General features: G+C 40.8%; 1 protein-coding gene across 4 annotated transcripts in view; it reads left to right on the forward strand.

The window, feature by feature from the left end:
- The window catches only part of flnbl (filamin B, like), a 249,417-nt gene that overhangs the window by 59,833 nt on the left and 161,777 nt on the right, over positions 1-27,807 (forward strand). For all 4 annotated transcript variants that reach the window (XM_063216182.1, XM_063216181.1, XM_063216183.1 and 1 more), the window contains exons 8-16: positions 3,478-3,640; positions 4,231-4,431; positions 11,298-11,435; positions 13,533-13,659; positions 17,292-17,428; positions 17,997-18,190; positions 19,223-19,336; positions 20,022-20,165; positions 23,564-23,687. In XM_063216182.1, the coding sequence (XP_063072252.1) occupies positions 3,478-3,640; positions 4,231-4,431; positions 11,298-11,435; positions 13,533-13,659; positions 17,292-17,428; positions 17,997-18,190; positions 19,223-19,336; positions 20,022-20,165; positions 23,564-23,687 (1,342 nt within the window). The remainder of the gene's footprint in view (positions 1-3,477; positions 3,641-4,230; positions 4,432-11,297; positions 11,436-13,532; positions 13,660-17,291; positions 17,429-17,996; positions 18,191-19,222; positions 19,337-20,021; positions 20,166-23,563; positions 23,688-27,807) is intronic.

The following is a 27,807-nucleotide window of genomic DNA, read 5'->3' on the forward strand; positions in this document are numbered from 1 at the left end:
TGTTGAACAAAAAAACGGATGCACACACGTCATACTCTTTTATTACCTCATATTGTTTTTATTGTATTGATTTTTAATTCTGTGTATAAACAAATAAACGTGGCTAAACTTGAAATTTCAGCAAGAGTGTAAATTTATTTCACAAGTAGGCCTACAGAGTTTTAGTAGACAATGCCTACACAGCAGCCTTTACAAGTTGCCTAATGTAGGCTACACTGCAGATAAAGACAGCAGAAAACATCCTTTCTGCCCGGCTTAACCAGAATTGCGTTCCGTCCCTTTCGCTGTGTCTCCTGCGACTCGGCCTGTTGTTTGTGCAGTAGTGCGCTGTTTCCCTTCACCTACCAGTGGGCTCACCACCTAGATCGATGATTTGGTCGATGACTGTATCCAGGTGATCAATGTACCTGTAACAGAAGTAGTGCGTTGTAATTAGTCTTTAGGCTATTCTGTGTCTGCGAAGGGGGTACTTGGAAAGATGTTATTATTATAACAAATGTATGGAGCAGTCACACCAGGACAGAGAAAGCGATATAGAACATGAATTAGGGGGTACTCATAGCACAACAAAGAGGTTTAGGGGACACCACAGTACATAAGACACAAAAGGTTGGGAAACACTGGCCTACAGCTTACCTATTGCAGCGCTCCCGTGTGAGCTTGGACGTCCAAAATGTCCGAATCGCCGTTATCAGTCCGGCTTTGTCCTTTGGTTTGGCCTCCTTACGAATGTAATTTTTCATCTCAGCCCAGACTAACTCAATTGGGTTCAGATCCGGCGATCTAAGAAAATGTAGATGAAAGTGCACGTCAGGGAGGGATGTCAGTCAATTCCACGCAATTGCATTTTTTTTCTTACGCTATAGTCAACTTGTAATAACCAACTTACTCTGCAGGTGTCGGTACCCAATTGATCCCTTCCATCTGAATGATGGCTCTGACTGTCTTTGCAGTGTGTTTGGGATCGTTGTCTGGTGGTTTAAAAATGTCAATTCAAGTTAATTTAATCAGCATGGCAAGGACAAAAATGGAACATAGGCCTAATATTGACTAAACGTGATAGCCTACCTTGGTTAGCCTACCTTGGCCTTCCAGTGTGTGTGTGTGTGTGTGCGTGTGCGTGTGCGTGTGCGTGTGCGTGTGCGTGTGCGTGTGCGTGTGCGTGTGCGCGTGTGCGCGTGTGCGCGTGCGCGCGTGCGCGTGTGCGCGCGTGCGTGCGCAAAAAAACTCTTGGCCGCAAACTGTTAAACTCACACGGCTTGGAGGGGCGCTTACATAAATTTCAACTGACTACAGTCTTCAACTGTGTGACGCTATGAATGTTTGTCTGTGGGGGAGGGGGTGATTAAACCCCTACACGCACACAAAAGAGCTCGTGGTGTGACAGGTTATCCAGCCTCCGAAGAAGGAGTCATAGTTCACAAGTGTCCACAAGCACTAATAATAATAATAATAATAAAAAAACCCGTCTTTTTTATTTTATTTAATTGTAGGTAGGCCTATGCAAACTGGATTGGGAGATGGTGAATGAAAGACAGAAAAAAGTCGAGTTTAAATTCACATGGTGTTCTTGTTTAGGGCTCACACTTGTGTTATTATCAAATGCCCTATCAAATGTCCAATGCTAAATAAAACATGCAATTTGCTGACTGTATTTCTACTACTACTAAAACTGGGGGATGGACAAGCACGGAAGCACAAACACAGGCAGACGCTTGGAGGGGCGCTTACATAGATGTCAACTAACTACAGTCTTCAACTGTGTGACGGAGTGAATGTTTGTCTGTGGGGGAGGGGGTGATTAAACCCCCACACGCACACAAAAGAGCTCTCTCTCTCTCCAACAACACAAGAGGGAGTATTCGCATTGGACGCACTTGTTTAGTCCCTCACAATGTGTAGGGCCTATGCTTGGTTGCCATATTAAAATCAGGTTTTAAGAAGAGCACACACAATCGAATCGAAAGTAGCCTATAGCCAAATATTTTAATTAAATTCGGGCGGTTGGTTGAATCATTCAAATAGCCTAATTAAAAATAGCCTATATAGTAGCCTATATAGGCCTACCACCAACAAAAAATATGAAATAATGAATGAATGAATGAATGATATATATATATATATATACACTTTTAAAAATAATTGTTTAACTTTCATTTCATTTCAATTTCATTCGTTTTTCTTCCATTTCCTTTGAAAACAGTGAATCACATCACATATGCCAGACATTTAACATAGCACTAAGTAACCAAACACATACAGCCAACCCTCACAAACCCTCACATCCCCACACACCCTCACTCAAACCTCAGATAAGCCTACAGTACAAACCTAAACCTCACACAAACACAACATGCCTTCAACACACAGCCAAATATCATGGACCATGCACAGAGGAGAGGGGAGCGGAGGAGAGGAGAGAACACACGCACACGTTGTGCAATAAAGTGTATGATGTCTTGTGTGTTTATGTACAACAGCAGCCTGCTAGACACCTTAATCTCCTCCAGGAGCTCATACCACGTGCAACAACATGACAAGTAGCGATTACGGCATGTCACGGAAATGTTGGCTTTCTTTTATAGGCTTCCATAGCGTCAGTAGTTTTTTGTTATTGATTTTTTTTTTCTTGTACTTGCACGTCCATGCTACGTCTGCCCTTCTTTCCGATGGCGTGGGCTTTCCGAATCAGCAACTCCATGCAATTGTGCCAGGACTAAGAAAATGTCAGACGACTTCTGACTGACAGCTATGCTCATAAACTGACAGGCAGCTCTTCTCATCTGTCCTTGTCGCATTCGCTCCACCACCGCTCCATACAAGCATTCACCAACACAGAACCTTGCTATAACCACCACCACATTCTTTATCACCTGTACAAAACCTACAAAGCAAAAGTCCTATTCCTATTATTATTAAACCTGGCTTCAGCGTGAGCCGTGCGATGCTTTCAAAATCTCTCTGCTTTTCAAACAAGCAGTGGCTCTGGTATACACTGTGAAGCAGGCAGCCAATAGGCTATGTTACTGTGATGATTAAATGAGTAACCAATGGTTGTAGCAAAGAGGGTAGATAGGCTAGGCTACATCATGACTAGTGTCCATGGATAATGTAGGAAACCTTACCGTCGTTGGGTTCATTACAGAAGCAGCGGTTAGGTTTAGGCGATCATAATTTATTCCATTTGGGCGCTACCAGCCTAATTGGCGTGTAGATAATTTTCTCTACTAGCCAAAATGAAAATCTGCCCACATTTGGCGGGTTGCCGGGTGTTAATTTAGAGTCCTGGACAATTGTAATAATAATAATGGTATAATAATTATTATTAATTGTAGTAATGTGTGGGGTTGTCGGAAGGACATGCGTGTCTTTATGTCTAACTCACTAAATCGGGTGCAATTGGGCATGTGATCACATTATTATTATTTGCACTGATTTTAATGGTAAATTAAAGCTTCCCTTATGCTACACCTGCAGGTTATTGTGCTGTTCGCGGGTCAGCAAATCCCAAAGAGCCCATTTCAGGTGAACGTTGACAAGGCTCAGGGTGACCCGACGAAAGTCACGGCCAAAGGACCGGGTCTGGAGCCACTGGGGAACATTGCCAACAAGCCAACATACTTTGACATCTGCACTGCAGGTGAAAACAATTAAACATTTATGTTGTGCTTCAAGAATTCTACGGTTTTATACATCAAAATTTCAGAACACAGTCCTTTGGTTGCCATGTCATTTCAGTTGAGGACTGTACCTGCAACAAAATATCTTGAATAATTCTAATTTGATTAGTTTTAATGTGTTTTAATGTTATTTATATATTTAGGATAACGTTATATGTCATTGCTTTTGATAGCATTTACTAGTGTTTCATTAGAAAATGTTCATGCATACTGTCCCGTTGTAGCGAAAATAAAATCTCTGCCAAAGACCTAATTACTTGGTTCCCATTTTTGGTCCGGGACCCCATGTTGACATCTCAGACTCCTGGGGACCCCATACAACCGAAGAAATAAATGTGCTAACTTGTTAACTGTAAAGCCTGTAGATACTTGTGAAAAGATATACGATTGTATGTAGCAGAATATTCATTAATGATTGTCATATTAATTAGTAATATTTATCCATATTCTTTTTATGCATCTATATATTCCAGGCGACTAACTTGTAGATACTTCTGAAAAGATATGAAGTTGAAAACCACTAACCTAATTACTTGTATCCCATGAACAGGGGCTGGAGTTGGTGATGTAACCACGGTCATTAAAGACCCACAGGGAAACAAAAATACAGTGGAAGCCATTTTGGAGGATAAGGGAGACGGTGTCTTCCGTTGCACCTACCGCCCAGTACAGGCTGGGCCACACGACGTGAGCATCACCTTTGGCGGGATTGCCATACCCAAGAGCCCCTTCACAGTTAACATTGGCCCAGGTACAGACCAGGGGGTATAGTAAGAAGCTGGCTAAGTAGTAAATCAGGTTAAATTAACTTGGTAGCGGTAAATCATCTAATTAACACATTGAATACCGGCGGTGCTCATGGAATTATGTCGTAGAATACCAGCGTTCTAAGCCCTTTTTTTGACGTTTTTTGTAGACTCACAGCGTATTATGTGATAGGGCCACTGAAATATGTTATGACTCGTTTGAAAGTGGAGACGCTGCCCTCTTAGTAGGTGAAAACTGTGTGTCTCTACGAGCTTTTATTGCCGAGTAAACCCACGCTAAACCGAAGCGGGTATCCATGGAATTCAGCTACAATCAGAGATATTGAGGTTTTTGTGAAGGGTGCGCTTCCTCAGAATGTGACGAGTTTGAAAGGGGACGAGTTGGTTTTAATCACAATTTGGTGCAAGGTTAGCTCTGACACGCATCTTCCTGCTCGTCAAGACACACCTCCTGCTCTATACCACTACGACACCGGCAATCAATGCCCTTCGAAATCCACGTTTTTCACACAGACTGAACACAAACTCTTTGCACACATGCAGAAGGTCGGACATTTGCTAAAATAGTTCCCGATGACTCCCGAAATAATAGCCCAACATTGACAACAAATCCCAATGATATGATGCTTAGATGTAGCCCATCCGATCCATATGTAGCCATCTATGCTAGCTTCTGGCTTTTCACATACAGGAAGACAGTTCAACATGGGGGTGAATAATCAAATAAACTTATCTGGTTGGCGATCAAACTTCCAAATCGGAGCGCATTACTCCAATTACAATTCGGGTGCCATTTTGATCCAATGATCTGGTAAAGGTCTAGGTAGCAAGCCCAGAAAGTTCAAGATACTCCTGGCACGGTATACATTGGTCTCCGTGTTTACCTATTGTGTGAAGTCAGACACAATATACGCTACCGATCGTACTAGGGAAACAACAACATAGCACGATTCACGAATACGGCAGCACACCTCCTGCTCTGTCACACTACGACACCGGCAATCGATGCCCTTTGAAATCCCCGTTTTTCACGTGGACTGAACACAAACTCTTTGCACACATGCAGAGGGTGAGACATTTGGTAAAATAGCTCCCGATGACTCCCGAAATAATAGCCCAACATTGACAACAAATCCAAATGATATGATGCTTATATGTAGCCTAGCCCATCCGATCCACATGATATGTAGCCATGTTAGCTTCTGGCTTCTCACATACAGGAAGACACAGAAACTTATCTTTTTGGCGATCAAACGTCCAAATCGGAGCGCATTACTCCAATCACATCTCGGGTGCCATTTGGATCCAAGGATCTGGTAAAGGTCTAGCAAGTCCAGAAAGTTCAAGATACTCCAGGCACGATATACAATGGTGTTTACCTATTGCGTGAAGTCAGAGACAACACATGCTACAGTGACCGTACTAGGGAAATCAATGCAGGCAGCGCGATAGGCGACATGGGTTGGCATCCAGACATCTTGGTAAGTTAAATTAAAATATCCAAATCATAACACTCAAACATCATAACAATCAAACAACTTTTGACTGCATTTATGTCCATCACAGAGCTACCAAAATCACATATATTGTCCATTGAAGGGTGTAGATTCAAAATATGATATTTAAATGCAAAAACGTATTTTTACCTTTTGGTATACAACGCATGGGCGTGAAAAACGCATTATTACGTCGTCGGTACTCAATGTGTTAAGAGCCTCATTTTCTTAACTAAATGAGGCCTGCAGGTATAGATACGTATTAGGAGGGCCGTCAGGGCTTTACGCTAACTTTTTAAAGTGGTTTTCCAGAGTCACTGGAAACATGGATAGGTAAGATTATTGAGAAATTAGTATTTAATCAGATTAATGACTACTTAAACTGGAATGGTCTTTATGATAATTTTCAGTCAGGTTTTCGACAAAAACGTAGTAGCTTACTAAAACTGCTTTAATAAAGGTCTTAAATGACTCAATACTGACAAGGGGAAAACTACAGTACTTGTATTACTTGATCTAAGTGCTGCATTTGAAACAGTTGATCATAACATTCTAATTTATTTTATTTCATTTGTAGTTTATTGGTCAGGGACAATGCAGTGCACATTATTACAAACATGACATGGCAAGGTCATGGCACAGCTAGCAGATATGGTACATAAAAGGTTTGTTGCTAGATGGCTAATTTGCAACCCCAGTCCCTGGTCAGGCTTTAATAAAATATATAAGTCTCCTAGACCAGTGTTTCCCAACCTTTTTTTATCTTGTGTACCCCCTAAGCCTTTCTGTCATACCACGAGTACCCCCTCACTCGTGCTCTATATCCCAATGTGACTATGCTCCATACATTTTTTCATTTTCCCAAGTGCTGCAGTGTGCTCGCGTACCCCTAGTGGTACACGTACCCCTGGTTGGGAAACACGGTCCTAGACTATACAATTATACAAAGTATACAGTATGCAATTATATGTTATCTTAAAACATACTTCCTATAACATTAAAAGTATGTGTAGAAAGGAAAAACGGTAACAATTTATTTAATCTATTAGCACTAATACATACAATGTTAATGCCTGCATCAGTAAATTGTAAGGCATGTACTAAGCAAAAACTAAGGCTTACTAGGTCCTTACAAAGGTTAAAGTGGTAATAAATCCCTTATTGTGCATGAACAAGATATTTGGGAATTCACACTTAACAAATGTTTGATTTTGCATAGTACATGCCTTACAAGTTACTTATACAGGCACATTGTATGTATTAGTGCTAATAGATGTAACCCTAAAATAAAGTGTTACCGGAAAAACAAAAAACAATATGATGAGTCTATATATGCCGTGTGTGCATGTACGTGTGTTATCTATTGTGTGTTGTGATGATTACATTTTTGGTTTTCCTTCAGCCAGTGTTTCAGTTGTACGTTAAATGTTTTAAACTCAGTTTGTGTTTTTATTACTGTTCGCAAGTTGTTCAACATTTGAGTTCCAATAACTGAGAAACTCAGTTCGCTGCTCCTCTGGTTGCCACCCTTCTTGTGCTTATTTTTGTTACAAAAGGACATAGCACAACAGGAGCAAGATTATTTGCACATTTAAAAATTAGTTTAAGATAAGAAAACGTAATAAATTCTCAAAGCGTAAGAGGTTATATTTCGTTACTATGAGGCAGTTGTGCCACATTATTGGTTTCTGATCCAGTATCTTTAATGCCTGTTTGTATAATGATAAAATAGGTTTAATTGATGTCTGTGGGGCTTGGCCCCATACAGTAATGCAGCAAGATAGATGAGACAGTATCATGGCATGAAAAAACAGTAAAGCGGCCTTAACAGGTATATGATGCTTTATCATTCTAAAACAGTTCAAGTTTGTTCGGAGCGTTGCAGTGAGTTTCTTAATGTGTTCGCTAAACTTAAGCTGAGAGTCTAAGATAATTCCTAAAAATTTAAACTCATTGACTCCGTCAATTTTGATGGAGCAGGAGGCTTTCCCTCTTATAGAAAAACACATAGATACTGTCTTTTTGATGTTAAGAGTGAGATGGTTATCTTTGAGCCAGCGGGATACATCTTCCATCTCCTTGGTCAGAATGTCTGCTGCTGTGCTTTAATGTTCTGGCTGACGCGTAAATCACTGTATCGTCTGTAGATTAGAATCTATTGGACTCTCAGGATGTACTCTTCAATGGTTCAAGTCTTACTTAGATAACATAAATTACTTTGTTTCTATTGATACCTTTGTCTTCAACAAAAGAGGTCCCAGAATACTTCATGGTGTTTTTGTCTAACTTGTACACCCTACCTCTTGGTCAAATCTTAAAACAGTACAATGTGTCTTATCACAGCTGTGCTGATGACACTCAAATTTACATTGCCGTTTATCCAAATGACTGTAGCCCTATTGAGTCATTATGCCTATGTCTTGAAAATATTAATAGCTGGATGCAGCATAGCTTCTTACAACTTAAAGACAAGACTGAAATAATTGCTTTTGTTCTTGAAGATGGAAGACAGAATCTCTGCTTACTTGGAGTCCAAATCACTAAAACTAAGTCTTGTGTCAACAACCTTGGTGTGATGTTGGACAGTAATCTCAGCTTCAATGCTCACATCAAAAACATCTAAATCTGCTTTTTGGCACCTTAGGAACATTGCTAAAATTAAGGATTTTGTATATAAACAGGATTTGGAGAAGTTAATCCATACTTTTATTATCTGTAGAGTTCACTATTGCAATACCCTACTTATAGGTCTCCCCCAAAGGTCTCTCAGGCAGGTGCAACTAATCCAAAATTATGCATCAAGAATTCTGACAAAAACAAAAAGAGACCATATCACTCCAGTACTTGGGTCATTACACTGGCTTCCAGTGAGATTTAGAATTGAGTTTAAAACTCTTCTGATAGTTTATATGTCACTGAATGGCTTAGGCCAGAAATAAATTGTAAATATGCTTGAGCAATATAATCCAGTCCCTCCAGGATTTTGCACTGGGATTTTGTGATTTTTGCGGTCAAAATGTCTGATTTTGTGGCGGCATTTTCTCATTTTTTGCGAAGATTTTGCTGCATTTTCTCATTTTTTGCAAAGATTTTGCACCCCTTTCTGGGTTTTTTTGGTAACTGAAAACCACAATCAGTCTAAGCAGGCTTAAGACAAAAGAGAGAGAGATTCAGAAACACACTTCCTATATAGCCTAATAGAATAATAAAATATTGTCAAAAACTGCCAGAGCGTCTTATAAGCCAGTGCGTCCAATGTGTAAAAAAATCATGGCCGCGACACTCATAAATCTCTGTCGATATTTTAGAACGACTTCGGGGGAAAACGGGACTGCGCGTTATGAAAAAAATACTTGTGGGTATAGCCTACCAGTAGGCTAATGAAGAGCGTCGCGGGGTATGCAAGCGTTACAATGTCACCTGTTGGAAGACGCGTCTCTCTCTCTCTCTCTCTCTCTCTCTCTCTCTCTCTCTCTCTCTCTCTCTCTCTCGTGCTCGTATTGCAAGCTGTTGCATATTATTTGCTTGATGCAAAGTTGTGATGGCATACACGCTCTCGTTGACATGGTTGTGTGCATGGTTGCATGGATTCGCAAGAATGCAATATCCTATCTCGGTGTCCTTGACTGAAACAAGTTGCAAAACTCCACACTTCCGAATCCTTTGCGATCCCTTGCGGCACTACAGTGATTGTTATCAGAAGGCTTGTGCCTACGCATAGACATAGACCCTTAAATTACAAACATTAGCGAACATTGAAAAAAGATCAGACAACGACCGTCGGGTAGCATGCTCATGAAAGCGACAGTGGAGAGTGGAGAAGTTGCGCAAAAATGTAACGTAAGATGTTTGCTACTGTGCGACAGCATGACTACATACACTTCTTCGTCATGGATAAATGGGCAACAATACTTTTTCCAGCCAGGATTGCACTGAAAAGTAGGCTACTGCTGTTAAAAAAAAAGGTCACGGGTGCAGCACCGACGCCTGCGTGTATGTGTGAGGCAGGGGAGGAGAGAGACGCGGAGCAGCTGAGATGAGGGTCGCGACTTCCGAAATAGCAGGCAATTCTTTTTCAATGTTTCAGTGACATATTAACAAAAATGCTTCCTATTGGTTTTCGTCTCCGGTGGTATTGTAGTCACATTTTTATTTTTTTGACGAAAATATAAATCAATAGGCCTAAACTCCACAGAATGTTGAAGGGGACAAAGGGGAAAATTTGCGGGAATAATGCGGCTTTACAGGAATTACGTGGCATCGTGAAATTATGCGGAATATCATTGAATTTGCATGAATCCACGCGATCGCTGAATCGCGAAAAACTGGAGGGACTGATAATCCTAATAGATATATTGGGTCTTCAGAATCTCCTCTACTAGTTGTGCCTAGGGTTAGGTCTAACCAGGGTGAAATGGCATTTAGTCATTGTGCTGCAAAATGCTGGAACCAACTCCCTGTCCAAATTAGAACTGCCCCAACAGTATCCTGTTTTAAAAGGAAATTAAAACCGTTTTAGAGTAGAGTATTGATCCAGAGGGAAATTAAGGTGTCAAGTAGCATACCTGTACATACAGTACATGCATAAATACAGAAGAAGACACAAGGACATTGTACATAACAATTGCACATATATTCACAAAAAAAATCACCATACATATGTTCACAGGGTCAGATCTCCCTCTCCCACTTAAGCACATTGAATGACATTTATGTATGATAGTATGCTATATACATGTATTGATTGATTGGCTAGCAGAAAGTCTAAATCAGAGTTTTGTTGTCAGTTTTTCTTTTTTCTTTAGAATATTCTTGCACTTAATCACAAATAACTACAAAGGCAAAGTGTAGTAACTGCACATGTTGTCTACTGAAAAGGGTCTTCAATATCTTGTGACAGTGCCTCAAGGTCCAAATGTGTCCTGTTTTAGAAATATTGCTATGTCAAACTACAATAATCTAACCTAATACCAAGGCGTTGAAGGCATTTTTCTTATTTTCAATGTTGGCATAGTTACTGCACTTTTCCTTTGCAGGGCAGGACGGACAGAGCTTTCCACACATCAGTGTTTCGTTAACTTACCCCTCATTTAATTTTTTTTAAAAAGCCTGCCCTCAGCCTATAAAAACCTAAATATCTCAGCCTTCAAAGCACATAAGAACATGGCATGACTTGCATTTAAAAGACAAGACCCTCATCTTGCATTAGAATATGTTCATTCAGCTGTAGCATACCCACATTTTTCAATACATACCTCCATGCAGCTTCAGGCGCCAGGGTCAATGTTGCGTATACACAGCATCCAGCATCAATATGTTAAGTGTTGTTCTTGTTTGTGTGTGTGCGTGTGTAGCCTGCAATCCAAATGCATGTCGTGCGACGGGCCGGGGGCTGCAGCCTCGAGGGGTGCGCGTGAAACAGACGGCTGACTTCAAAGTGGACACGCGGAACGCAGGGAGCGGGGACTTGAAAGTCACCATTAAAGGCCCTAGTAAGTTTTCATGATATCAGTTTGAATGTTTTGAATTTGTAGAACATGGAATGCTCCTATCCCAATGGTTTGAAGACTTCTTGGGTTTGGTTGCTCTTTAGTCCCAAGGTATTGTACATCCAGAGTCAAAAATGAGAAACAAATTGCTGACTAAGGCATGGGTCATAGGTAAGTGGTTAGGGCGTCAGACTTGTAGCCCAAAGGTTGCCGGTTCGACTCCCGACCCGCCAGGTTGGTGGGGGCAGTAATCAACTCAATCAACATTGAGTCCTATGAGATCAGTTAGCCGCCAGCTGGTCTCATAGGACTCAATGTTAACTGCTTGCATGGAGGTAAAATTTGCACTGCCATACTCAGATAACGGTTGAAAGTACAGGAGAACGGTAAAATCCTATTATTTAACCCATTGAGGTCTAAGTGCCCTTGAGAGGGCAATTTGACATGTCTCCAAAAACAAATCTGTAACTCTGTGAGTTTTTGTCATTGAAACACATAAGTTACACCATTAGAAACCTCAGACCTTCCAGATTTCAAATATATATATATTAAATAAATTATATAGCTGGCCCAATTTAAAGAAAGTGAAAAGAAATCTTCGCATATTCTGTACTCTCTGCCTGTAGCAGCCACACCTATAGCTATTCACATGTAAAGTACCAGTGCTTGAGTGGCTATTCAGAGGTGACAACACGCCCCTTTCAGGTAGGGTAAACACAGCAGACGTAGAGTGACAGGGGGGTTGGGGCTATCAGAGCACATGGGGATTGACAGGGGGGTGTGGGCCATTAGAGGTTTTTCACACCTATCTCATTAGTATTCAAATGAGACAGGCAGTGGCAGTGACATAGTCATTCTTTTTTGCATTTTGTATGAAAACAACAAAACATTTCTAAATGCCCTTTTCACTTTTATGCTGCCAACACATTTGTTTACAAGATTCAAACTTCAAAAGTCTTGGCTAGATATATTTATTGTGTGTTTTCTTGAACTTTTTGAAGACGTCTGAAACCTGTTTTTTTGTACAGTTGTGTTTATACTCAATTTAAATAAAACATGTTTGTATGACATCCAATTTTTTTCAGATTATTTCTTGTCAGGCTTTTCACAATACAACCATATATTCCACTTTTGCATAGATGCTTACTGTTAGCTGAAAATACTTGAAAATGTCAGGGTGGTGCAAGCAGCCTAAAAGCCTCTGAAAGGCCTTAGACCTCAGAGGGTTAACTCAAGGGGAGGTGTAAAATACCGGTAAGCTTATTTCCGAAAATGGGACAGTATCACTTTAAGTCCTACATGGACATATTAAAAACCAGCCCTCACGGGCAAGAGTGCCTTCTTCAGGGCAGTAACACAAAAGAACAGAGAAGTGCATTTTGTGTTGTTTATTCATCTTTGTCTTGCTCCTTTGTTGGGCAACTTGGTGATCCTAGTAATGATTCAGTCCATTATTAAAATGTCCAAAAGTGGCATTTAGTATAAGTTGAAACAGTTAGGACTGTTCATATCAAATGCTCTTCTAATCAAATGCTGTTATTCTCAAATCTTACTGTACAAAATGGTTTCAAATAGGGATGCAAATTATGCATTTATTTATTGATCGACTTACGATAGATTGACGCTGTGTTTTCCCCCCAAAATCTCAATGTGTCAAGATGGCCATCCTAAACAGCACAATTGGGCGGGAAACTTGGCAACACCGCACACATCATGTATAGTGAGAAGCAATCCTGGGCTAGTTTGGACCGCTTCAAATGTGGTGGAAAACACTGCAAATGGTAGTGAAGGGTCCCAAGTTGACGCGTTGTTGACAGCAGGGCACAATGATTATTAGGGAGTGTATTTTTCTGGTATATGTGAAGAAAATGAAAACTTGCGACCCCGGAAGTATGCAAAATAAAACTCATTCAAAATAAAAGTGAAACTGACTCTACTATGGCGCTAACGGTAGGACACTCATCTACTACGCGGATGATCCGGGTTTGATCCCGGCCTGGGTCAAGTCAAAAGACAAAAATAAATCTTCAAAAAAATACACCTGAAACAGATTTTTTTAAAATTAATTTCATATTTTAAATGCTTCGCTTTCTCCAACAGATGGTCAAGATGAAATGGTGAAAAGCAAAGAGTCATCTGACGGCAGGGATGCCTTTGAGTACTACCCACTTGAGCCCGGGAAGTATGTGGTGACCATTACATGGGGAGGAATGCATGTTCCCAAGAGGTGAGCTGTCATGAGAACAGAATTCTAAAACTGCGTCTGGTTCTTGATTGTGATTGGCTGATTTGGCGTTCCATGTGGGCATAAACAGCATTCCAAACAAAGATTCTATGCTTCCGTCTAACTAAGTAGCGAGAATCTGGTGCAATTGGGGTAGGGGGAATAAAGTATTGGAACCAAAGTTTGTGCATGCCAGCGTGATGAACGTGCCAGGGGGCCAGGGGTGTTGCTGTGGTAACCAACTACTTCCTCAACTAGACAACACGAGGTTAATTAATTAATGCAGCACTTTTTTAGCCTGGTTCCTACCAGACCTCCGTGTGTGTGCTCTGGAGCCCCCTGGGGGCACTTCAAACACACACATCGGTCTGGGAGCATGTGGCAGGATTTAATTTCTGGACCCTAAAAATAATGCCGAGCATTTATCACTTCAATATCACTGGCAGCTCACATTGGGGAGTCACAGGTCATATGATAGACTATATTGACGCTTTAGAGATCAACAGAAAATGGTTTTGAAAGAATTTGTTGATATTGAAGTAATAAATGCTGCGATTATTTTTTTGACTGGAGAAATGGAATCCTGCTACATGCTCCCAGACCTAGTAGTGGAGCTCACAAAGCTGTGCGGAACTACAGGTCGGGCAAGAGCCAGGCAAGCACTTTTTAAGAAATCTTATCAATCATTTCAACAGTTGTAGCTGAACAAGAAGCCACTTGAGTCCATGGGTTTGTGTTTGATTTATTGCTGAATATGTGGTGACAGTTACTTGGGGAGGAATGCTTCAGAAAAGCTCATTATAGATGCCCATGTACAGTCACCTGTCCAACTGGCCAGCCATTATTATTATTATTGTTTTTTTTTTTTACTTTATCCATGGGTCTTTTTGAAGGCTTAAAGGAGACCTTTACAGGAGTTAACCCTTTTAAGAACAGTGCCCCCCACCCCACCCCCTATTTTGTAATGGAAAGGTTCCCCCCCACACCCACATCCCTCTCCTCATTCAAGTTTTAGGAGGTTCACGCCACTTTCACATAACAAGAAATGTTACTGAAAATGTCTGAAAAATCTCGACCTTGGGTTACATGAAGGGCGCTTTATTAAACAAAGTTATAATTATTAATATTAAAATACTGCAAATGAGAACTTGCCACTTAATCTTGCTTTGTTCCATATCAAGACCGTTGAAAGAATCACTGTGCTGTGCCGTGCCATTTGACAATTAATAATGACTGGTCTTGAATGCCCATTTCTTTACTCTTCTTTGCCATACGAGGAACATCTGTTGAATGAAAGAGTTTCCCTCTGTTGGGAAAGGTAGCTAATAACGGAGTAGTGCAAACAATGCAGGATGGGGCGTTTCCAGGGCCGGATTAACGCACAGGCTAGATATGGCTGCAGCCTAGGGGCCCCCACCTGCCAGGGGGGCTTTATTGTTCAAAGGGTGGGAAACAATTTAGCTGAATTCCAGATGCAGTTTTGGAAAAAGCACCTCTTGTTAATACCCCTCTGTATAGTTGGCAGAATTATGACACTGTTTATGCCATTTTATTCTGCGGGGGCCATCATAACCTGTAGCCTAGGGGCCCTGTGTCGTCTTGATCCGGCCCTGGACGGGGAAGCATTACCTCATCCTTCTCCGCTTGTTGTTGATGTCAAGAGAAGCAGCACCATGTGTGCGCGTGTGTGTGTGTTGGGGGGGTGATGCTGTCTGGCACACTGCCTCAGAGTGTATTTGTCAGCACAGGAAATTATGTAATATCTCCTTGCATGTTTCAACACGCTCATTGCTGCTGCTGCTCCTGCTGTGTGTGCATGACACATGCATACATGCACGCGCACACACGCGCGCACACACGCGCGCGCACACACACACGCACACACACACGCACACACCACACACACACACCACACACACACACCACACACACACACCACACACACACACACACACACACACACACACACACACACACACACACACACACACACACACACACACACACACACACACACACACACACACACACACACACACACACACACACACACACTCCTGCTGATTTAGTCCTTCTCTCAATTGTTTCTTCTTCAGTTCATCTTTCCTCCATCCATCCTTTATGCGTTGTTATGCCTAAAGTGATTTCACATGAAATGGCTCTCCTGTAAAAACTGCCCCCTGCAGTTTTCGTGCCTGCCTGTCTGAAAATCAGTCATTGTGTTTTCCTTCCACTCAAGGTTTGAATATTTTTCATCCCAGAGTACCAACAGTCAATACAAATGTGAATAGGTCTATATGCGTGTTGCAATGGCGCTGACTATGGCTGCCTTTGATGGTAAAGCTCATTCTCCTCCCAAAGAAAGTGTATTTTTCTATTACTTAGCTGCTTCTTTCAATCTTTTTATACTCCATCTATGGCTATACTTGCATCCTAATAAATGTCTGAGATCTTCAGAGTCTCCTCTTCTGGTTGTGCCTAGGGTCAAATCCAGACAGGGTGAAATGGCATTTATTGGTCATCATGCACCTGCTGCGCATTAATCACCTGCTTAATTCCACACCTGCTGCACACATAATACATAACATTGTTTTATTTTGAAAAGCTACCCTGTGCTTAAACACATCAGCTGGACGGGGATTATATTCAGGCGATCTCGTAACATTTGGGACCAATTGGTGCACTCTGACATGTCGACTCCATCTCCTAATACTTGGCTGTCTAACCCACCCAAAGGTTTTTATACTGTACGTGTAGTAACTGTGTGTGGTGCTCTTAACTCAAATAATTCAAAATATTTCTCACATCCGTGCACAGGTAAGAGATTCGCTGTCTCCTCATTGATTACTTGTAACAGTACACATGTAGCTCAAGTGTGCCTGTGACTTAGCCCGTATTGGTGAAGCCAGGAAATTTGGGGGGATTGAGAAACTCCATATGCAGAGAAGCATTCTGGATACATTCATTACTTACTTTAGAACCCAAGGTTTGAATGGGGAATAACTGGCCAAATCAATCACTTGACCTTCACCTAGTAGAGTATGCATTGCACCTCCTGAAAGAGAGAGTGAAGGGAGAAACCAAAACCAACCAAAACCAACAAGAACTGTAAGAATCTACAGTAAAAAATAGAATACAACATTTGGCGATGTCCATGCATAGCAGGCTTGAAGAAGTTATAAGCAAGGGTTATGCCACCAATATTACATTTTATTTCCTTAAAGATACTTTAGCTCACCTAAAACTGCTAAAGTGAAGTACAAATGGTGATTAATCCAAATTGATGTAACACATCTAAATTTAAATACCAGGAGTACCAGGACTTTTTGTCTTATTTTGTCTCAAACCCAAATGCCTTCGGTGGACAACAAAAGCAAGAGAATTTGGCTTGCTGCGCCAATACTTTTGGAGTGGACTGTATATAACTACTAAGTAACTGTATATAATTGTACATGCTGTGACATATACTGACTGTATATAACTAGGGCTCACTTGGAAAAGAGGCAACAGCCTCAATGTGACTACCCTAGTAAAATAAAGGAGAAATAATACTACTACTAATACTACTACTACTACTAATAATAATAAATAATAAAAAAATATATAAAAAAATATAAAATTGTTTTTCTGGTCAGTCCCTTTGAGGTACAGGTTGGTTTGGAGGCTGGCCAACAGAAGATCAGAGCCTGGGGCCCAGGACTCGAGGGCGGAGTGGTGGGGCAGTCAGCCAACTTTGTGGCCGAATCCATTGGGAATGATGTTGGAGTGCTTGGTATGTATATTAACTTAAAAATACACAGTGCGAGGAAAAGTTGGCATGCCCCATTTCTTGCATTTCTGCCGAAATGGGTCATAAAATATGTTCAAGTGGGAATTATATCACTGTGCTTGGTATGTATATTAACTTAAAGGTGCACTGTCTAATACTTTCAGTTAAGTAGTTTGTTTGCAGAATGCATGTTGCCCATTCATTAATTTCACAAATAGTTGCAACCACCATAAAATGGACAGGGGAAAAATAATGTGTTATGCCATGATGTGGACATGAAAACTATGCACTTCTGTTTTTTTTCGGTAAGGGTTTGCACTGTCATTGAGAAGATATTTCAAATAAGCACTCCATGTCACAAAGGTTGCCAACCCCTTGCCTACGTTATAATGCTATAAAGGTGGTACATTTCATTTGAACTTCTTTTCTTTCAAGGCAAGACTTTGCTGACGGTGCATTTGGTTTGGTCATTGAATTTTGCTCTCTCTCTCTCTCTCTCTCTAAAAAAAAAAAAAAAAAAACCCACCCAACTTTTAAGATATTTTTTTCTTGTGTTCTGTTTTTTCTTAAGGCTTTGCCATCGAGGGTCCATCCCAGGCTAGAATTGAGTGCAAAGACCAAAATGACGGCTCGTGTGACGTTAAGTACTGGCCAACAGAAGCTGGAGAATATGCTGTTCATGTTATGTGTGACGATGAGGATATCGAAGACAGTCCATTTATGGTGTACATTGCTCCCGACAACAAAACCGACAATGCCAGTCAGGTTAGTCTTTTATGTCTGTGGTCAGGGCCAGATTAATGTACAGGCTAGATATGGCTGCAGCCTTGGGGCCCCACCTGCCAGGCCAAATTGGCCAAAAGTGATAGAAATGTAGAATTGTGACGAGATACAATATTGAAAAATGCATCTGTTGTGTTCAGTACAGTTGGTAGATATATTAGCCTCAATTCCTACACACTGTACATTTGTAGCAATATTTGCCTTCTGGGGGGCCCCACAGCAACCTGTAGCCTTGCGTCCCCTGGCCACCTTAATCTGGCCCTGTCTGTGGTTTATGAAGAGGTGTCCGGACCGTTCTCCATCTTTATGTTTCAAAGACTGATGATTTCTCTACAAATGTTAAAGCCATTCTGACATTTCTGACTTTTCAAACTCATATTTCCCATTTGTATGTGTAATGAAATAATAAATAGTTTCAATCATTTAAATGTTTGTATGTTTCAGTCATAGTTGCTTAATACAAAAAGAAAAAATCCCATCAATTGATGCTGCGATCACACTAAAGGCTGTAATGACAACTAATATCAGTATTCTTTTTACAGCCAACATTAAAACTAGGCTGTGAGTTTAACCCATTAGCTCATGGCATCTAAATTACAGTATAGAACTCAATTACACAGGATGGCTTGACTTTTGTTGAGGTGCTGTAGGCTAAATTAACCCATTGATGCAAAATTGACCCAGGTGTCTGAAGCTGCATGGGTGCAGCCGTCAGGCTCATGAGGTTTGATCCTTTTATTAAAAATGTTGGTATGTTAGAGTTGAATTGTCTTGGATTTTACCTGCAACTTATTACATGTTGTTATGTGCTTCGGATGACGAGATATTTCAGTTTTTCCAAAAAGGGCTTAGGCATTTAGAAGACGACACGTTTTTTTACAGGTGCCTTCGGCTTAAATGGGTTAAGTAATAGTACCATTAGAATATTCAGCTCATTATTTAATACTTACAATATTAGGAATAATAATCGTTTTTTTTTTTTAATTTTCGTAATGTTATGCATTTGTGTTTCAGGTTAAGGCCTATGGACCTGGTCTGGAGAAGACTGGCTGTGTCCTCAACAATCTAGCTGAGTTTACCGTCATTACAAAGGATGCCGGGGCTGGCCCTCTTAAAATTATCGCACAGGTAATTTACTTTACCTAGACAGACCTATATAACAGTGCTGCAGTTCATTTCTGTCCACTCAGCTCTTCTCTCTCTAAGTGCACACATTTCACAGATATTATCAGAGTCATTTTATCAGTTAAGGCTGGTTGGCTATAATTTACAAATACCGGACATACTATGGCTCCTAGAAATCATTTTAATTAGGGCAGCTGTGGATCAAATTTGGCTGTAGACAGCACAATTTCAATGTGTAGCATAGTTGCAATACCTATTCTGGCCACAATCTTCCACAGTGGACCTTTAATGGTTAAGGAGGTAGACTTCAGATCATAAAGTTGTCGGTATGAATTCCACCCTCACCTCTCCCTGCAACCTCCATCCATGGCTGAAGTGTCCATGAGTGAGGCACCTAACCCCACACTGCTCCATGGACTGTAAACCAATATAACCTGTAAATAACTAAGTGTCTTTGTATAAAAGTGTCAGCTAAGCAGAATTTAAATGTAATGTAATGTGAATTCTGTTTGGATTATACTATAATGACATGCTATTCTGTCCGGCCCCCACTTCCCAAGAATGCAAATGGTGGACATTAAGGTGAAGGGCTGTTATGTTTGTGTGGATTGCCAGCTCTCTCTCTCTCTCTCTCTCTCTCTCTCTCTCTCTCTCTCTCTCTCTCTCTCTCTCTCTCCCCCCCCCCCAGAATGCAAATGGCGTTCCAGTGGACGTGAGGGTGAGGAGCCAAGGGGACGGCGTCTACTCTTGCTCCTACACTCCTGCAGATGCGGTCAAGCACACGGTGGCCATCTCATGGGGAGGGGTCAGCGTACCCAATAGCCCCTTCAGGGTAAGACCACCCAAGCCTGTGCCCCGAGACGCTGAGATCTCCTCCCCCTCCTCCCCCTCCTCTACTACTAACATCTCTGTGCTGTCAGCAGACGCCTTCCTGCACTCGCAACAACACAACTCTGCCAATCGCTCCACCACTGTTGACTCCATGCTGTCTGATGTAGTCATCACAAAGTCACCTAGTCAAGTCAACCAGAATGTAGATATTTTGTTGTCTGAGATGTCCCACCAGGAGCGCGGTCCACTTCCAAGAAGCCTCGCACAATACCACATATCTGTGGATGCTTTGGACCAAGGTGTAATACAGCCGACCAAGACAAGACCTGTGATCGTCATCACCACCTACACAGCCTTTCGTCATATGACCTTTGTACATAGAGAGCAACAGTAATGTCCTTCATTTTGCTGGTATATGGCTGGTATTATCATACATCTTCTTGTACAGTAAGATAAATCAAGCCCATAACTTTTGTGATCAGATGAACGCCCCATTTGGAAACCTTAGGTTAGGAGAACTTTAGGTTGAGAATAAATGGAGTCCCCTTAGTGTTGTAGATGGCGGTAGTACACAGAAACAGAAGTCGAAGGAGGGGACAATGCCCCCTGAGGAGACAGAACTTTTTTCACTCCTTTGCATTGGGTAGGCAGGTTTTGATTTATTTCACTCTACTAGACAATGTTTGGTATTGTGTCCCAAATACTCATTTATTTCTTTACACCAGCGTCTATTGTCTTGGAATTGCTATTTACACTAGTATCTTTAATGCTCTCAAGGCTCAAATTAAGTTTGTGTCAGTGTACTGCTCTTTTCTTTCTTTGAAATATTCTTCACAATATTTTCTTTTAACCACTGTGGTTCAATCATCATCATCCTGAACTGACTCTTTATAAACTCGATGATCATGAGGCTCAGGGTATTCTTCAGGGGTTCTTCTTAACCCATTGATGCCTAAGGCACCTGCAAAAAACACACCTGCTAAATGCCCAAGTCCTTTTTGAGGTAAGGTGCCCTGAACCTGTAAAAGCATAAATATCTCAGCCTCCAAAGCACATAAAAACATGAAAGATTATTTTTAAAGTTAAGACCCTCATCTTGATTTAGAATTCATTGAGCTCCAACATACTATACCCATATTTTGAATAAGAATCTCAAACTTCATGAGTCTGAATGCTACCACCATGCAGCTTCAGACGCCTGGCTCACTGTCCCGTATATGCAGCTTCCAGCATCAATTGGTTAAGGGCGGCCATGACACGCCAGTCCAAATTACAGTCCAAAAAGCAGTTTTTGTAACAGATATCTGCTACTGCTTGTGGTGTGCTAGCTGCTGTACTGTATATCACATTGTACAAGGACCTGAACTTAATCAGTCCCCTCTGTCCGCACTTGAAGTGGAGGCGAGGATGTGCTCGAGAGGTAATCATGCTGCCCTGGCATTTTGTACCTTTTTGTGCATGGCTAGTGTGAATGTAGTGTCAAATAGGATTGTGGCACTGCTACAACTGAGCGATTCACTCACGAGAGGTGACCAAGATTTCTAACAGTTTTTATTTTCTTGCAACCGTGTGATTGCTGATCACAGGCTGGTCTTGAGGTGAAATCGCTTGTCGTTACCCCATGTACAGTACATGATGCCAGACTCAAGATTGACCTCCAATTCCCCAAAAGTCGGGCGACTGGCAAATCGTGGCGAAATCGGGCCAAAATTCGCACAGCGTGTGCCCAGCATTAGGAATGTCTTATTGTGAATCTTATGCAAGTCATTTTTAATTTTCTGAATGTGTTAACCATTTATGAAGGCTCATAGCCTAGATTGTAGCGAGTCTGAGCATGTTGCTTTAGTGAACAGTTATTGAATTATTATATAAGCATTATTTCTTTTGAAATATTGCAGCAGTACATTGTCATCGTCTTTAATCCCTATTTGTTGTTATTGTTAATGTTTGATTTTGTCCTTTCCTTTCAGATTTATAGTACTATATAGTACTAATAAGTTATCTGTTTTTATTGAAATTATTTTTATTATCAGCACTTATTGTAACTACAGCACATTTCAACCACAATCATTTCAAAGTTTTGTTAAATTTTATGTTGATTTTTTTTATGTAGAACTACATACTCGGGCCTTAGATGCCTGGAAAATTAGGACTGAATGGAACAGAAGCCACTGAATGTATTGAAATCACAGTCATGATTTAGTGTCACTGTAATAATTAGTGCATATTCAATAAATTTGAGCTACATGTATTTGTACTTGTTTTGTATTTATTTTGAGTATGCTGTGTTGTCTTAGTTATCCCTACTTGTGTATTTAATCAGTGTTGCTTTTTAATTTTGTGTAGCCCTAGCGTTGATTCAATTTACTACTGGAATGATATTTATTACTTCTGCCAAGGAGGTTGTGTGATTGTCTGAGTTTGTTGTGTGTTTGTCTTCGTTGGTGTGTTTGTTCATGGTGTGTGTGTTTCTGTCCACCAGAGAGCGGAGGTGTGCTCTCTGAGCGCTTTTCTAGTTCAAACGTCTGTTAAGATCTTTTTGTTCTTTTGTCCAAGTTTGTTTTTCTAGAATTTTCACACTTCCTTGCTTCCCCTCTCTCTCTTGTTGTTGCCTTGGGCCGTGTTTTTTTACTAAAGCTAATCTCTTCATAACTTAAGTTGTTCCTGTCTTGTTAAAACTTTTCTGTGGTCAAACTTCAGAGTTGAAATGTTGCAATATATAGTGCATGTGTATCAAAAATATCAAACCTAAAACCGTAGTACAAGATGAGGTGTGGGTAATTATTGATGGCCAATTATTGATTTGCATTGCATGTATTCTAGTTGATTACTTTGTGGCAATAATACAGTGCAAGGAGACAAAGGCTTTATAATCATTGGGATTATCCATCTTTTCAGCGGTTTTATATTTTTGACCAGGTATATATTGCACTTTTCAGTGTTATGGAATACCTTTTTAACCTCTTTTTTCCAATATATTAAGCATGACTTATTAGGCTGTTGGTATAATGTTTGATTATTAATGACCAATCAACAAATTAAAGATCAAGTCAGTCAGAAACCTCAAATCTCCACTTTTCGTTGTTGTTTGTTTTACTCATTAATCTATAAATCACTATTTAAAAAATAATCATTTCAACATTAAAGTTGGTGATGAAATAATTATAACAAATAATATTAAGTCATACACATATCCTCATGGAGACTGGCTAGTAGTACTGATTTATATTTTACAATGAATAGAGAGATATCCGTTTTATTTTTTACAATATAAAAGCGTAGTGAAGATCTGAGGTTTCTGCTGAACAGTGACAATATAAAGATGTATGTGGTATAATAATGAATTAGTACAGTTTTTTTACAGAAAACAGAAAAAAATGAATTGTGTGTGTTTGACAGGTGAATGTTGGCAAGGGGAGTCATCCACATGAGGTGAGGGTGTACGGGCCGGGAGTGGAGAAGACTGGACTCAAGGCCAACGAGCCAACTCACTTCACGGTGGACTGCACTGAGGCTGGAGACGGTACAGTCCACTTAATACTTACATTTATGTATTGAATATTTTTTTATGGGTTTTTGGGCCTTTATTTCTGACAACTCAATTCACAGTGGACTGCACTGTGGTCGGAGACTGTACAGTCCACCTGACCCTCCTCCTCTTGTGTTCAGGTTGTCACCAACCCGTTTTAGATTTTAAAGTTGTAAAGCAACCACTTAATGCTCATTGATTGCATCAAGGCTTTTTGACATTCACTCACTCACTCACACACACACACACACACACACACGCACACGCACACGCACACGCACACGCACACGCACACACACACACGCGCGCGCAGAAATAGTGTGTGTGTTCATAAGCCGCAAGCATACTAATAGTACACTCGCCTCCAAAAGAGTTGTCGCCTATCCATCTGTTTGGAATAACAGCTAATAACCTGACTTTCAATTAATCACTTGGCTTCAGAAGTCACTCATATGAAAGCTACAACCCTCCCGAATGAAAATGTATGTACAAAAATAAATTTCATGCACCAAAGAAAGATTGACCCTTTATTGAACACAGACAGGGTAGATTTTCACAAGACAAAAGTTTTGTCGCCCATCGAACATAATGTGAAAATGAGCAGATAAGTCACTTCAAAACACTTCAAATACGCAGATTGGGTGTCATACTTAATCACTGAATCACTCTCACCTCTCCAGAAAATCGACTTTGGCCTTAGGTGTATTTTTAGGGTCATTGTAATCATGGAAAGCAACACAATGAAAATCAATGGAGTTCAATGAGAGATGGTGACATATTCGCTATTCGTAGAGCAATACATGTTTAACTTCATTATTTAATCAATGATAAAAGCCCTCAAACACCTGCAGCATGCATGCAGCTCCTCATAAGAGCTGTATCTGTACCATGTTTCACTTTATGCACCATTTCTCTTTTTTCATATTCTTCATCTCCAACACCATATAGTTTTGATGCTATCAGTTCTAAAATGGTTGATCTTGGGATCTTGACTTCAGAGTATGAGTCCCATTAGCCTTCATTTTTGTCAGAATTAGGCCTGATATACTCTTGGCTGGCTTTTTTGAGACAGGACAGTGAGAGACCTCTTTGGTGTTAAAGGTGAAGAATTTGGAAAAAAATACATGGTGCCTAAAGTCAAACATGGGAGGGATACAGATCTTACGTGGAGCTGCATGCATGCTGCTGGTGTGTGAGGGCTTTTATCATTGATTACATCATGAAGTTAAAAATGTATTGCTCTACGAATAGCAAATATGTCACCATATCTCATTGAACTCCATTGATTTTCATTGTGTTGCTTTCCATGATTACAATGACCCTAAACATACACCTAAGGCCAAAGTTGATTTTCTGGAGAGGTGTGAGACCCGATGTAGAAGTATGACACCCGATCTGCGTATTTGAAGTGTTTTGAAGTGACTTATCTGCTCATTTTCACATTATGTTCGATAGGCGACAAAACTTTTGTCTTGTCAAAATCTGCCCTGTCTGTGTTCATTAAAGGGTCAATCTTTCTTTGGTGCATGAAATTTATTTTTGTACATACATTTTCATTCGAGAGGGTTGTAGCTTTCATATGAGTGACTTCTGAAGCCAAGTGATTAATTGAAAGTCATGTTATTAGCTGTTATTCCAAACAGATGTGTAGGCGACAACTCTTTTGGAGGCGAGTGTATTGTCTCTGCGGAAATGCAGTCTAGTTTATTATTAAGTGTTTTATGTAATTCTCATTAGGACAAGCAGAAGCACATATTTAATGAAAATGTATAGTTGCCCAGTTTGGCAAGTAAGAAAACAAATCAATTAGCTAAAAAAGTAGTTGATGCCCAATCTTTGCTTAGTTTTTTCCTATTTGTTATAAAACATTTGACACAGTTTTTCATCATTAATCTAGTAGTTTGCATGGAATCTATTAAACATGAGCCAAATGAATATTTTAGTCAATAAGAGTAATGTATTTGTCACATACAACTGTAACCTTGTAGGCTAGCTTGCAGTGAAATGACTGGTGAACTGGTGAACTCCATAATGCAGGGAGACTAACAAACAAACAAATAGGGTAATTGTCCATAGCTGTAGAGAGAATGTGGAATCCTGTGTGGAGGTGTAGATTAACACAGACAGCTGTTTATGACCGTAAATTCCTGGGGGATGGAGGCGCTCTTTCGAGTGAGATGAGTTGAATTTGCAGAGTGACAAAAACGGCATCCTCGCACTTGCCGTTCAGCACGACGTACAAAGTCCCGCAAATGATATCGCCTGACATGGGAAATAAGAGCTGTCGGATCCATTTGTTGCTCCGACAAGTCCCATCCGGAATGCATATTTTGTCTCCATAGTAATTCCACTACCGGAACCGCTATCGCCTGGACATCATGGTGAAATTAACAAAATTGACGCTGTAGTCAGCACTTAAAAGTGCTTTCCATGGGGGGTCGGCGCGCGACATGTTGCATGGTTCTCGTGCTCAGAGGGCATATTTAATTTAATTGTATTTGTCAGTGTGCAAAGTGGCAATTGATAGTGAAATTGGGCGTCTGAATGTTTTGTGGAACTTTTGAAGGACAGAAATTTCAGTAGGGACTATTTCCCTTGTTTCCTCACCTTTGTTTCCAAATTTCTAGCTCTAATTGAGCAAAACCAGTTACTAGCAGAAAAGCCAACATGCCGATGAAAAGCCGATGCTGACCCACAACAACCTTCCCCGGACTTCGTTGACAAAATAATGTCAGCGATTGAATCGTTGGGCACGAAAATTGACACTCAAACTACTGCTCTTCGCAAAGAAATAACCTCAGTTCGCCATGAGTTGCGCACGACTGTCAGCCCATTGCAGTCTGCTAACACTGAGAACGCCAAGCGCATTGACGACCTCGAGCAGTCTACCTCGGAGTGGAGCTCCACTGTCCGTAAGTCTGGAAGCAACAGTGAAAAGGCTGCATGCTGAAGTGCAAAGGCTATCCGATAAATGTCTTGACTTGGAAGGCCGTAGTCGACGTCAAAATATTCGGTTGGTGGGGATAGAGGAAGGCAAAGAAGGAAACAACGCGCGGCGATTCAGTGTGACAGTATTGAAGGAGATGCTGGATCTGGATGACACTCCACGTCTAGATCGCGCCCACCGATCACTAGCGAAGAAGCCGCCTCCGGCCAGGGGAGAAGCCAAGACCTTTCATAATCCAAGTGCACCATGAAGACGTCAAGGAGAACATCCTTCGCATCTCAGCTCAGAAGAAAAAGCTGTTGTACGAGGAGAGGCGCGTGTACATCTTTCCGGATTTCACCGCAGAGGTGTCCAAGAGGCGAGCTGCTTTTAAAGAGGCGAAAGAGCTTCTTAAGGATGTCAAGGGTGTCAAGGGTGTCAAGTTTGGTATGCGCTTTCCGGCTACACTTCGGATCACGTTTGCAGAGGTGGAAAATTCCTTCACCGTTTCTGCAGAAGCCATCTCCTACATTGAGGAGAACATTCTGCCGCATACTGAGGTATCATAGGTCAGCCTACTACAAGTCTGCATAATAGACAATATTGACTGCTTTTTGTTCTTTCTCATTTCGTGACGATTAACCATACATTTGTGCAAAAATGAAAAAAATGTGTAGCTTTTATTTTGTGGTTTATGCCAGAGACCTCATAATTTAGGTCATAATTTATTTACATGTAGGCTACCTCAAGCACTAGGCCTATAATTGTCCCTATTTTTCATCATCTTTTTTATTTTATTTATTTAATTACACGTCACAACTAACAGATAAAAATGTTTTCTGTTCTGACGTAGCCTACTTTTCCCCCTCCCTTTTTGTTTTCCCGTTTCTGTTTTCCTTGTGGCTTACAGCCACCTATTAGGCCACCTTTTTTCAACCATCTTATTTTTTATACACCATCCGTAGAGGCCAGTTATTATTTTTGGTAGGCCCAATATTTTGGACTTTTAAAAGCCTTTGCATTTATGCACATATGTTTCTGTTTTGCCCGCTGTGCTTTGGGTCAGGTTTTACTATGTTACAGACCCAAGCTGGAGATGTGAGACATATGGGGCTTGCTGCCCAAGGGTTTAAACACTGTGTTTGGGATAGTGCCGGTGGGTGGGGGGGTAAATGGGGTGTGCTTCCC

Source organism: Engraulis encrasicolus, chromosome 14 (genome assembly GCF_034702125.1).
Source record: "Engraulis encrasicolus isolate BLACKSEA-1 chromosome 14, IST_EnEncr_1.0, whole genome shotgun sequence".
NCBI lineage: Eukaryota > Metazoa > Chordata > Actinopteri > Clupeiformes > Engraulidae > Engraulis > Engraulis encrasicolus.